The 14229-nt window shown below is 38.9% G+C and overlaps 1 protein-coding gene across 1 annotated transcript in view; it reads right to left on the bottom strand.

The window, feature by feature from the left end:
• SYNE1 (spectrin repeat containing nuclear envelope protein 1) overlaps positions 1–14229 on the bottom strand; it is a 356826-nt gene that overhangs the window by 234849 nt on the left and 107748 nt on the right. The window contains exons 28-32 of the mRNA XM_063124531.1: positions 13191–13358; positions 10646–10822; positions 8939–9079; positions 7379–7539; positions 3437–3587 (exon numbers count right to left, since the gene is read on the bottom strand). Coding sequence (XP_062980601.1) covers positions 3437–3587; positions 7379–7539; positions 8939–9079; positions 10646–10822; positions 13191–13358 — 798 coding nt within the window. The remainder of the gene's footprint in view (positions 1–3436; positions 3588–7378; positions 7540–8938; positions 9080–10645; positions 10823–13190; positions 13359–14229) is intronic.

Here is a 14229-nt window from a genome sequence, read left to right as displayed (position 1 = left end):
GGGTTCCAGACAGGAGTCTATCCCAACCCTGGCAGAAGATACTAGAGGGTTGAAACTGTGACCATTTGCATACAAAACATGTGCTTCTACAGCTCTTTCTCCAAAGGGGTGCAGAGATTACACTGGAGTTAAGAAAATGTGTAGGGCAACTAGAGGTCATATCTAGACTACACTACAGATTTAATTGGTCTAACGAGAATTGCCTCTACCTAGAATACTGTAGTTCTGTGAATAGGACTAGCAATCTCTAACAGAATTCCCTGCATGGCCCCAAATTACAATTCCCAGGATTATTTGGAGGAAGCCATAATAATTAAAATGGTATAAAACAAAAGGGAAAGACAATCAGTAAACAAAGAAGGGATTTATAAAAATGTCATTCTGCTATAAGTCCAAAATATGATTGACTACAGAACTACTAAAGAGACTCCATGAATTAGTGTTAAGGTACAAGATATCTTGAAAGGAAACTTTCTTCATCAGGGGACTTTGAAAAATATAATGAACAGTATGACTTGAATCTTAAATTTCTTTCCATTGATGGAACAGAGTTAACGTTCATGGAACAGTACTATATTCCATTCCCCTTCCCTCTGCACCCCCTATGCCTCCTCCCAATGCTCCTGAGGGATGGATGACCCTTAGAAATGGTGTGTGGGAGGGCTGCAGATGGAGGGGAGTGTTGGCGGAAATCACCCCCTCCTTATGTAAACTAAGAAGCATCTTAGGATCCAAGCCTTTCTATTTAAAATTAATTTGATTTCATTATAAAATGTAAATATATATATATATTAAATAATATAATGTAGTGAACCACAATGTATTATATATTACAATATATTGTATTGTTTATACTATATTATTTAATTTGATAACATTATATTATACATAACAGAACACACACACACACACTATATTTTTTCCCTTTAAAATACATTTTAATACATTAAAAATGTAATAAAATAAATAAATAAATAAATAAATAAATAAATAAATAAATAAATATACTGAAGCAAGAAAGGTGATCCTTTCCTGCTTCTGGTATGCACATATTGTAAAGGGAAAAAAGCTGCATTTGAACTACACTTGTCTTTCAGAATTGTCACAATTTGTATACTTAAGTATCTCATGAGAAGCTACCTTTACTACTATTAATAGCAGAGAAAAAGGATGGTACAATAAGTGGAGAGGGATAGTTGCGTGGGAACATGTGCTTTAACTTCACTCAGTGACAGCCTTCTTGTGTACTCTCAGAAATCATGCTATTATATAAAATGGTCCAGAGCTAGAAGTGGTGGGTTTTTTTTGGTTCTACAAATAACTTCACAGATGTTTAATCTCTACAATTAAGTTGTCACCTAGCAGTAAGGGGCTCAGAATCATGAAGCATATATGCTCAGACGTGGCTGTAGTATATACAAACCCCAAACAATATACATTTTACACACACACACACACACCCTCCACACAACCTATGGAAACAGTTTTAGTTTTCTTTCATTCAAAACTGTTGGCAAGGTTATCACCTACGTTGTCTAATGTTGGTAATGCTGTAGTTCAAATGAATTTGCTTTGTGGCTCTCCAGTTGGCTATTTATCCCCTTGTGTATAACCAATATTTATCTCAAAATCAAATACTCCTACAGCTAGAAGGATGATCAAATGGAGTCACTTTATTATGCAAGGATGCTTTAAGTATTTGCCTTCCCAAATGTATTATCAATGGGCATGCTTCACACTGCATGGTAAGCCAGCCTTCCCCAACCTGCCCCTCTCCCAGATGTACTGGACTGCAACTCACACAATTCCCATAATGACAATGCTGGCTGGGAATCATGGTGGCTGCGATCCAAAATATCTGCAGAGGTCCAGGTTGGGGGAGACTGTGCTAAGCCATGGTTTTATTGAATTAGGCTTGTTGCTGCCTGAACCCATCCCTGCAAACATGTCATGGTTTGTTAATCACAAATAAGATGTATACTTCGGTTGTGGCTTATGAAGTCTGGCTTGTTTAAAGCTTGCCTTATTGTGATGTCTGAACCCAGAACTATGGCTTATCCCTGGCTTGTTTGCACTGCTGCCTTGGAACAAAGTTGTCCTACAACAGCAGCCTAAAAATGAAACTGCTCTGAAGGCTGTCAAAATGGCTGGAAGAGAAACAAATCAAAAATAGGGGAAACAACCTGTAGTTTGCTTGTCTGGAAACAATTCATGAGTAACAAACTAGGCATACCGTACTAAGCTTCAGTTGACTAAATCTAGTAAACTGTCATACGCTCCCCCATTTCAGGAATGTGTCCCAGGGAAACAGCAATACATTATTTCTGCAAAAGTTTTCTTGTTCAATTTTACATATTCATCGTTCTCTGTTTAAATAAATTTCCCCAGTTTTAGTTTGATGATATCTTATAAGATGAAAATGTTTGTCAGAATTCTGTGATTTAGTTGTAAATTACAGCAAGAACAGTGTATTTGATACCCTATATGTTTCAAGGCACACTGCAGTGAGGAAAGCTTCCAGATCCAGCCCCCAATGATGCAGAAGTGGTCATCTTGCATTGCCATGCTTCACTGTTCATTCTTATATCACCTGTCAGTTCTTGATGAAAAGGTGTGTTTATTTATTTATTTTTAAACCAGGAGCCTCCGTCTCTACTAAAAGATTATCAGTGTTTTCAGTACTAGCAGTGGAGTAGTTCCAGGGACATAATATTTACACAGCTTTCATGAGGACTCTAGAATGAGGCCAAGGACGTGTGTGTGCATGTGCATTTAAAACAAAATGAGATAGAAATAATACTTTCATGATGTGGGTGACATTTCTTCTTCATATTCAAGACACTTTGCTGTATTATGTGCATCTGAGATTTTATTAATGCACCAGGGGAAAAATAGAATCTAGTATATGACATAAAGAACTCAGAGTATGTAACAAAGGTCTAGCTACTGATACTGAACACAGTAGTTCCTTTATTATTTCAACACTATTTAAGAAATAAGATACACAAAAATCATATATAAATTACCTACCATACTGAAATAAAATACTTTAGCCACTAGCTGTGATATATATTGCAATATAAAACATTCTACACTCTGTGAAAACATACCATGGTGATATTTTGCAGGTAAAGAGTATTCATTAAAATATATTTATACATTGAAGCTGTGCTTTGTTTATATATTACATACACTGAAGGGTTTGAGTGTAAATTCAACTCTAACAGTAGAAAGAAATCAGCATATGTATTTTATTTTAAATGCCTGCAAAACCTGCACCTTGATATTTTTGTCTCAAAGTGTGACATAGTGGGGTTTTTTTACATCTTGTAACTGTGAAACATGAGTTAGATGCCCAATTCCTCTCCGTTGCATCTTTCTAGTGGGGAAAAGAGAAAACAGTATTTTAATGCTAAATATAATGTGAACCAATCACCTTAATTTGGTTGATTTGCACATCCAAGGAAGATGATGACGTATCCAAGGTATCCAGCTCTTTTTCCTTTTCAGTAATCCAGATGGACAATGCTTCAAAATTTTTGCCAAACTGATCCCACTTGTTTTTCACCATTTCCATGGTTTTAATACTAAAATCAACCATATTTAGTAAAATAAAAATAAAAAAATAAACAGTTTGTAAGTGTGCCCATTTTCTTATATCTCTGGTTTAACAAAAATGGTTACATAATGAGAAGCCTTTTTTTTTTTAAAGAAACCTGTCAAAAGTCTGGTCACAGGTTTTACAAGAGTTATAGCACCTCAGCTGCCTGACCTTACATTACCGCAGTGGGGTGGGAGTTGCATGATTACTTCCATCATCTGGAAAGGTGTGGGAAGTAGCATATCAACTTCTCAGATGTGATTTTTAAAGACACTTACATTACTAGAGCAACATGGGAAGAAGCCACACTGCCACAGCTATCACACTGCTAAGGCAACATAAGAAACGGTTCTTAATAGCTTAATTTTAATTACAGATTGTTAGAATTTTAAATTTGTGTACTGTGGATGAAGTCCAGGGCCATTATGATCAACTGTAGTTTTAACAATGACTTTGATAAGATGGGACTTGCTCTCTTTCCATATCTCAGTGACCATAACACCGGGACAAAATGTAGAGAAGCAAACCAGAGGTTTTGATTACATACATACATCTGCATGTATAACATATTGTTGTGAACCGCCCAGAGAGCTTCGGCTATTGGGTGGTATAAAAATGTAATAAATAAATAAGCTTTGTCTGCAGTGAGGGTATACCCAGTGTTGTTTAGAGCACTGATGACAATCCATTTCAGGTGCAGAAAAAGAAATGTGCTGTAGTCCCAAGTACAGTCAGTAAAGCCATCTACTCTATTCCTTGGTATCCATGTGGCACATGTATTCTGTGCATGTATACTACTGCTGAACAACAGAGCTATCTCAAATCTAATTGACATCCTTAGAACTTCAGCTTTTAAAAAATGCAAGTTTCTGGATCTTAAAGCTTTGGAGAAAATCTTGAAACCATATGAGCAACATCTAGTGGATTCTCAGATGACAAAGCACTACAGAGCATGTCCTGCACAGATCTGACTGCTCAACAGAACTCCTTCATGCTCTTACTACATGACCATCCCACATCTTTTCCTTTATTCAACTTCTAGTCCTCCATAGTTAAAATATTACCACTCCCTCACACTAGATATGTGGCATACATTCTGAAGAACAACCTCACATACTTGTGTTCATGTCACAAGTGTGCTGCAAATATGAAAAGCTTCTTAACACATACTTACATGTGGTGGCCTAAAATCTATTGAAATTAGTAAAGGACTTCATTTTTAGCTGCAGTGAGGCAAGTTGCACGGATCAGGCCAAATCTGTGAGGCCATAAAAATGCCTGGGCACTTGGAGCCATACATACTTGGAACTATACATGTGAACCATACATTGGTGCAAATACATATTTGAGATATTCAATTAGATGAATATGCATGCGCATTGTGCAACTTAAAAAAGATTGTCTGTAACGAGTTAACAAATAAATTACATTACTTCTAAGGAAGAATATATCCAAAACATGCACTGAAAAGAAATATGTCCAGTGCAGCCACTTGATTAATTCAGAAGCAAAAATAATGTCACTGAAAGCAATTAAAAGCCACTAGAAGTCTTCTGTAGAAAATGTTCCTGCTTATAAAAGAAAAAGGCTGCTAAATAACTTACATAATGGGGAGCAAGAATCACACAAGAAAACTGTAGTATTTCCCATAAAGTTGGGGCAGAGAGAGTGGAGCATATAGAAAGAATGAAGGTATCCACAAGACAGTAAAGAGCATGTGAAACTGTTTTCTCCAGGTTACTACTAAGGGAGAAAGGGTCTGTAAAGTTGTTAAAAATCAACCATGAACTAGATAAACAAATTCAATTTTGTATATATATTTGAAACAAAGATTAAAAGACATGGGTGTAATGAGAATCCAAATGATAAAAAGGGAAGTAGTTATTTCTTTGTGCATGTATCATTGAGCACATTCTGAGAGGCACTGTGGTCCAAAGTACAGAGCATTGGATTCAGACCAGGGGTGGTGTGGCTTAAATCCCTGTTCAGACATGGAATCAATGATTATCTTGAGCATGTTAGGAACTCTCAGCTTCAAGTTCTCATTTGTAAAATGATCAGTAGATTTATCTCATGAAGGTGTTGTGAAAATGGACCAGACTATAAAGCACCTTATACAGTATATGGTAAAAGTTGCTATATGGATCCAGAACTGTCACTTGAGGCACAGGTGAACTCAGTGGCAAAGAGCACCTTTTATCAGCTTAGGCTGATATACCAACTGCGCCCTTATCTGGACAGAGATAGCCTAGCTACAGTTATCCATGATCTCATAACCTCTCGTTTGGATTACTGCAATGCGTTATATGTAGGGCAGACTTTGAAAATGGTCCAGAAACTTCAACTGGTACACAACAGGGCAGCACGTTTATTAACAGGGACTGGCCAACAAGACCACATCACGCCAGTCCTTTTCCAACTTCATTGGCTGCCAGTCCAGGTCCAGGCCTAATTTAAAGTTCTGATTAACATTTAAAGCCCTAAACGGCTTGGAGCCAGGCTATCTGAAGGAACACCTCTTCCCATATGTACCTGCCTGGACCCTAAGGTCATCCTCAGGGGTCCTTCTTGGTGAGCCCCTGCCAAAGGAAGTAAAGCAAATGGCTACCAGGAGGAGGGTCTTCTCTGCTGTGGCACCCCGGCTGTGGAATGAGCTCCCTAAGGAGGTTTGCCTGGCACCTACACTATATTCTTTCAGATGCCAGGTGAAGACCTTTTTATTCTCTCAGCATTTTAACAGTCTATAAATTCAATTTCAACTTTGCTGTTTTGAATTTGTATTTTAAATTTGTATTTCTGCACCACTACTGATTTTATCCTGGTTGTGCTTTTATATTGTATTTTATATCATGTTTTTATACTGTTTGTTTTATAATTTGAATGGTTTTAATTTTTGTGAACTGCCAAGTACAAAAATGCAATAAATAAATAAATAAATAAATACGTGATTTTAAGTAGCCTCCTTGTGGCAGCTAACACATGAGCAAACCATATAAGCAGATCATTTGATGGTAGTTGAAAGCTCACTCCCTTAATAATGTTTTGCAAATCAAAACTGAACATGTGTGTGCAAGATTCCCCCCACCCCCAAACACACACACACAATCTCTGTCTCCTTTCATATTGGAATGGAAGTATGGAAGTTCATATAATTCTTAGCAGCAACAACAGGAAAAGGTAACTGGGGTATAATTTCTGTGAGATAAAGGCACATTTGATGTTCTTGTGCACATAGCTGGAAAAACAAAAGAAAAATACTTCAAAATGTAGGCGGGTATATATTTCTGAATGCTCTAGGCACTTTAGAATATGGCACTATTCATTTATCCTAGCCTGAGTCAAATAAGTTACTATTTGCATTACTGAAGTCTATTCCTATGACTTCAGCTTTGTGCCGAATTAACAGTGCTTCATTGTATTAAGGTTAATTGGCTTAAACACACATAATTGGATTTATAATTGCAACTTAAAATGGCAATTATAACGGCACTTATATAGAAGTAAGTCCCACTTAAATGAATGAGGATCTTCTTCTATGCATTTGGGATTGGAAAGTTTGCTATTTCTTTTATTTATTAATCAGCATAGTTTCTTTGGAGTTTTTTGTTTTTTGTTTAGTTCTCAGTATTATAATGGTAGTTTCTTGTGTATGAGTTACTATACCATGACAAACTGGAGTTTACAAAGTCTTTGTGACTAAACACTGCATTTTGGTAGGACAAAAAGGGGTACATTCTTATGAGAGTGAGGAAATACTATGACTTTTTAAGAACGTACTCTTCTTCAAGGGTAGCTTCCACTTTTTCAACTTGTTCCTGGATTGACTTGGCTTGCTGTTGAAGGGCTTGTTTGCTCTTTTCACCAAGCTGTATTGCAAAAGACTTCTTGACAAGATTCTCAGCTTCCATAGCCATGGCTACTGTCTGCTTGGAAAGTTCCTGTAAGAGGTGTTCAGTTAAGAATGCAATTCCCAGCAACATTTTGTTAATTATTCATATTTCCTTGATACATTTGTAAAAAGAAGAAATCTCCATCATTAATGGCAAAATATTAATAATAAATGATAGTGTTATTTAGTCTTGTTTTCATATTCTTATGAAATGGTGGCCCAGCTATGCCCATATCTGGACAGGGATAACCTAGCTTCAGTTGTCCATACTCTGGTGACCTCCAAATTAGATTACTGCAATGCCCTCTACATGGGGCAGCCTTTGAAGATGGTTCGGAAGCTGCAGCTTGTGCAAAATGCAGCGGCCAGATTGATAGCTGGAACAGGGAGGTTTGAGCATATAACACCGATTCTGGCCCGCTTGCATTGGCTGCCTATACGTTTCCAAGCCCAATTCAAGGTGCTGGTTTTAACCTATAAAGCCCTACATGGCTTGCGACCACAATACCTGATGGAACGCCTCTCCCGACATGAACCTACCCATACACTGCGCTCAACATCTAAGGTCCTCCTCCGAGTGCCTACTCCGAGGGAAGCTCGGAGGATGGCAACAAGGGAGAGGGCCTTCTCGGTGGTGGCCCCCCGACTGTGGAATGATCTCCCAGATGAGTCTCGCCTGGCGTCAACGTAGTTATCTTTTCGGCGCCAGGTCAAGATTTTTCTCTTCTCCCAGGCATTTTAACATTTTAACAGCATTAAACAACGTTAAGTTTGTTTTTAATGGACCCCAGAATTGTTGTTTTTAAATGGATACTGTTGTTTTTATACTGTTGTTTCATGTTTCTGATGGTTTTAAAAATCTTGTATACTTTATAACGTTTACTATTTTTAAGTGTTGTAAACCGCCCAGAGAGCTTTGGCTATGGGGCAGTATATAAATCAAATAGATAAATAAATATTCTTAGGGCAAGATCTAGTCCCATTCTGTATACAGCAGCCACCATGCTGAAGATTGCCACAGGCAGTCATAGAGCCTATCACCCCCACATCACATTGGTGCATGACTAACTTGAACTAAACAGAGAGAAGGCAATGTGGAAACTTCACATAGACTTTCCATTCTCTGTAATGGTCTGCTGCACTGTCTATATGCACTAATGGAAGAATGGAGGAAAATAGGGCTCTACTGAAACTATGGACATCCTCCATGTAGTGAAGCTGTGGCCAAGTTGGCCTGGATTGTAGCCTTATTGTAATTTTATTTATTTATTTTGAAACTTACTACACCCCTTTTCAACCATGTTGTTTAAGGCAAAAATAAGGATAAAACAAACAAGGCAAGTAAACAGATTAAAAAAAAAAGGAAATATACAAGGACCTAATATAATAGCAAAACAACTAATAATGAATCAAACATGTTGTAGAATGGTACAAGTACTCATACTTACTTTTGTCTTCTCTAGTTCTGACGACAAACTTTCTAAGCTGCTAAAGCTTAAGATGCGTTCCAGAGCAGAGCTTGCATGACTAAGATACTTTACAACTGTTTCTTTGTCCCTTTCAAACTGTTCCCATGTGTTTACTGTGATCTATAAGACAAAAAGGGAAATAAAACAAAAGCAATTTGCCTGGAAATACTAGTAATAACAACTAGTGATATGCTTGTTTTGAAATAAGAAATTTTCCAGCTCATAATGCTCAGATATATCCTAGGGGGGTTCTACACGTCGTACTGAGGGCGCTTCCATGCGCCCCCAGTGCGCCCCCAAAGCGATGGTGTAGCTTGCCTGGAGAAGAGACGAGGAAGAGGCATCCTTGCCGCCGCCACCCACCTACCTCCTCGCCGGCCGGGTCGCTACACGATCGCTTTGGGGGCGCATGGAAGCGCCCTCAGTACGACATGTGGAATCCCCCATGAACTCACCAAACCTTTTCCCAAGGACTTATTCTCTAACTTGGAATGTAAAATGAGATTCTGCATGTGTGAAATCAGTAAGCTTCAACCAGCCTCAGAAGATGCTACCTTTTTTTAGACACTAATCACAGCTCACACAGAGGTGTGCAAAAAACCCCAACGTCATATTTATAGGATTCTAGGAAATCTTGCAGTATCTGAGTTACTGACGCAGGTAACTTCTGAAGCTGTGAGAACAAAGTTGCTGTGCAATTGCTAAGCTCTAGAACTCTACATGAACTGAAACTTAGGCAAAGTTCCTATATATTCTACATACTGGCTCCCAGTTCATTTCCAGGTCTAATTCAAGGTGTTGGTGTCAACCTGCAAAGCCCTTTACAGCTTGAGGCCACAGTATCAGAAGGACTGCGTCTTTTCATATGTTCCTGCCTGTACCTGTAGCAGCATCGGAGGACCTGCTCTGCTCTCCCCACATATTGAAATATAGTGGATGGCTACATCTGAGAAAGCCTTTTTGTGGTGCCCTCCCTAGAAAAATCCAGCTGCTGTCTACTTTGTTGACTTTTCAGGGCCAGGCAAAAACCATTTCATTCTCCCAGGGGTTTAAAAACATTTTTTTTACCGCCCTGTATTTTATTTTTAATGTTATGTTTAATGCTGTATTTTAAAACCATCATTTCCCATGTTTTAGCTGCTTTATCTCTCTTTGCTTCGGCTAGAGAGAAATGCATAAAGAATATATTGATTATGCTCCTTTATCAGTGCTTTTCGTAAATTAATTCATTTTAAAATCAGCTGGATTTTCAGATTTCTTTCCTTCCTCATAATATTGGCTGTTTCATTTTTCTTTCATTTTTGTTATTGTCAAAAAGTCATGCCAATTTTCAGTTTTCATTGCCCCACAAAAATACATCTAAATGCACAGATGCTAGACTGTGGCACACGAGCAGGCTACTAGTCCTGATGGCTATCTTCTACTTCCAGTATCAGAGTCAGTATGCCTATATACACCAGTTGCTACGGAACATGGGTGAGGATGATGTTGCACTCATACCCTGCTTGTGTTTTCCTGGTCAACCGCTGGTTGGCCACTGTGTGAACAGAGTGCTGGATTAGATGGACCCTTGCTGTGACCCAGCATGGCTTTTCTGATGTTCTAGCTGAACAACTTAATATAGAATACTTAAAAAGTAAGAGAGACTGTTTTGTTTCTCTGCAGGGTTACCTGAAGAATACTGACCTGCAATTGATCTCCACGTTTATCCATAGATTGCTGCATGTTTTCTAATGTACTCTCCAACTTCCATAAGTCTTCTTGTACAGTGGGAGACAGACCACCTTCAATCTGTAGCTGCTTACCTTGGGCAATTTGCTGTTGCACATCTTGCCTCTTTGCATGGAGCCTTTTTGCCTTTTGCTAGGAGCAAATGTTTAAAAGGACTGCATTAGGTGTAGACATTTTGTTTACCTATCCACAGAGATAACCACATAAGTATGCATACACAAATGTGTTACGTGTTTCTCAAGACCAAGTATTAAGTAAAGGGTTCCATGTACCAAGGAAGAATTCCAAAGTTCAGCTAATACTTTTCAAAGGACCAGCCTCCTTGTCTCTCTTTATATTACATAGATGCGCTCCTTTGAAATATTGACTCTGCTACTCAACAATGGAAGAAGAAAAGCTACAAGAAGCATGAGCTACACCTGCAGAATTCACATAGCAAATGCCATACTTGTAATTTCCCAGAACAAGTTCAGTGCACATCTAAAGTATATTAAGGACACCCTGCAATATATAAAATATGATTGCAACAAAGACAAGAATCATAAAGGTTGGCAAGGAGAGAGGATTAGCTGACAGTGACAGATCCAGGTTTGCCCTGTGTAATATGTGAAATGGGACTTGGAAACACCTTGCTTCTTCTTGAGATTGGAAAAAAATGGACGTTCAACTAAAATAAGCCTCTTCAAGAGTTGTATGTCAAAAGATTATTGTGTCTTTCACTGATTAAGACATAGGCCTTTGCTAGACCTAAGTGAAAATCTGAGGGAGAGGAGGGAGACCTCGCATTATGAATAATGTGAGATCTCACCCTTGTTTACACACAAGTTGCAATGAGCTCAAGAAGAGAGCCGTCGCACACACACCATTTTTTTAAAAAACTTTTAAAGGGCCTGCTGCACGAGAGCACGAGTGGGAAGGTAAGTTTTTTGTTTGTTTTTTGTTTTAAACTTGATTTCCCCAATCCCCCCACCCTAGCCCTGATGGGCGCATTGCTCCTGAGGGGCGCTGCGCCCCGTGCGCGGCTTCCGGTTCCCAGCTACATGTGAGTAATCGTGTGGAGCTGGGAAAAGCCACGGAAACATGCCACGAGAAAAAGCGCGCCCAAAGTGTAGGGCTTTATCCCGGGGCCAGGGAGGGATGATCCCTCCCTGAGCCCAGGATCCCCTGTGCGTCATCTGGACGCACAGGGGTGATCCCAGGTATCAGCCCAGGATAACCCCTGGTCTAGCAAAGTCCATAGCCTGGCTGTTCACACAACACAGTAGCCCACACTCAGTGGCTGAGTGTGTGTTGTTGTTGAACTGTGGTCTGTTTGTTGAACAATGGATTAACGTGTTCCACAGAGTGGCTCATTAATCATGCAATATGGCTCATTAACCACTTTGAACAACCCAACAACAAACCATAATTTCTCAAAGTGGCTTGTTCAAGATAAATAAGCGATACACTGCATGATTAACAAGACAAGTTCAGATAACATGGTAGCCCACAGTTCAACAAAGAACCCACAGTTTAAAAACAACCCACACTCAACAACTGAGTGTTGACTAAACAAACCCACTGAGTCTCTGATGCGCTGTCTGCCATCTCCTAATATAGATCTAAAGGTTTGCACCAGGGATACTGAACCTCTTTCAGCCTGACGGCTAAATTTAATTTTAACTCTCAGAAACTGCATTCCAGTGGTGGGTAGAGCTGAAGGCAAAACAGCAGACCTAAAATATCAAAAATCCCGGCATATTGTAGCTTAAAGCTTTTACTCCCAGTAACTAAGCCCCAGGAGAGGTATTTCAACTGTTTAGAATGGGGAAAAACATGCAAAAGCCAGGAAACCACAAAACAATTGGCGGTTGGGAAAAGGGGCATATCCCTGGGGAACCTGAGGAATTGGTACCCCAGACATGGGCCTGAGGCTTGACACCCCTGGTTTACATTAAAAAGTTATGTAAATGTACAATTATTAGCACACCTTAATTTACCATACCAAGTTGAACTGTCAAATCAGGGTGGGGCCAAAAAATTAAAATAGTTTTGAGGAAGGGAAAGGTACTTTTTACAACTTATGTGTAGCTTGGCATTGACTCCTTCCAATTTCACCCCTTCCATGTTCATGCGGTTGGACAAAGTGATGTAATAACTATGCAGCTAACCAGCTAGCCAGCCACATGGCGGCAGTTGCATGCTCTAAGGACACACTATATATAATAAAGAAAAGGAAGGAAGGGGAAATAGAAAGGAGACGTTTTGCCACACGACATGAGATGTTTTAAAAAAATATGCAGCCTTCCTCCCTCTCCTTTATTTTATTTTATTTTCCATTTTTGCAAATTTTCACTCCTTACCCTACCCTGGAAAACTGGTAAAATTCATTCTCCCTGCAAATTGGGGAAAGACACTTTGCAACAGTCTTAGGTATTAGTGCTGGCAGAAAAAGACATTCATGTAAATTCCTTACTATAGACTACAGAAATAAATGGTTTACCTTAGGAAGTTGTCCTACCTGATGATATCGAAGGAGCTGCTGGGCCTGTAACAAGCTTTCAACATGTAAGATTTTCTCAACCTCTGCCTGGGCTTCTTTTGAATTTGTGATCAGTTCTTCCAAATTGCCTTTCACTTCTTCAGTGTAGTGGACACAGTCACCAACAGCACCCAATGTCTTCTCAATCTGTGTTTAGGAGCAACATTAGCAACATCTGTTCAATGCACAGCAACATATTTTTAACAATTCAAATAAAACCTTAATGGAGTACAATTCTAACTAAAAATTGCACTATCCACATATAGTGGAAGGTATTAACAGGCTCAAAGGAATTCCCACATGCAGCAGTATGAGAAACAACTTTAGGGGAACAAACTCTAACTAGGGAAAACCCTCAAAACAGGCCAATGAGGGGGGAATGGAATTTTGTGGAACAACGAAAAAAATCACTAATGAAATATTCCCTCTTTTTGGAATTATTGGGATGCTTTTAGAGATAAGGTTTACTCACTCAAAAAGTGTCATAGGAAGATTTTTGTGAAATACAATCCATAGCATTAGAGAATAATTCCTGTGTATTCCATAGACTTCTCTCTCATGTACCTCTCTCTCTAGTATTTATAGCTGTAGTCCTATACACGTCTATTTAGACTCCCACTGAGTTCAATGTGGCTTACTCCAAGGTACAGGATTGCTGCCTAAAGCATTTGCACTTTTGAGTCTGCAGTCATAAGCATGCTTAACTGGGATGATGCTGATGCTGATGACTTATATTCTTCCTTTTTCCCAATAGTAGGAAAACATATACAATTAAAACATATAAACAAAAATATATAAAAGTTTAAATAGAACTGTAATATTATTTAAAAAGAATTAAAAGGAAAATAACAATTTAAAAAATCCATTGTTCAGAGCATTCCCAAAGGCCTGCTGGAATAAAATGTTTTTGCCTGCCTCCAAAAACATAGCAAGGAGGGAGCCATTTTAGCCTCCCTGGGATGGGAGTTCCGGAGCCTTGGAGCAGCCACCGAGAAGGCCCTCTCCTGCTTTCCTACCA

Source organism: Elgaria multicarinata, chromosome 4 (assembly GCF_023053635.1).
Source record: "Elgaria multicarinata webbii isolate HBS135686 ecotype San Diego chromosome 4, rElgMul1.1.pri, whole genome shotgun sequence".
Taxonomy (NCBI): Eukaryota; Metazoa; Chordata; class Lepidosauria; order Squamata; family Anguidae; genus Elgaria; species Elgaria multicarinata.
Note: the sequence above shows the minus strand (reverse complement) of the source record. Positions and strands in the feature narration are given on the sequence as shown.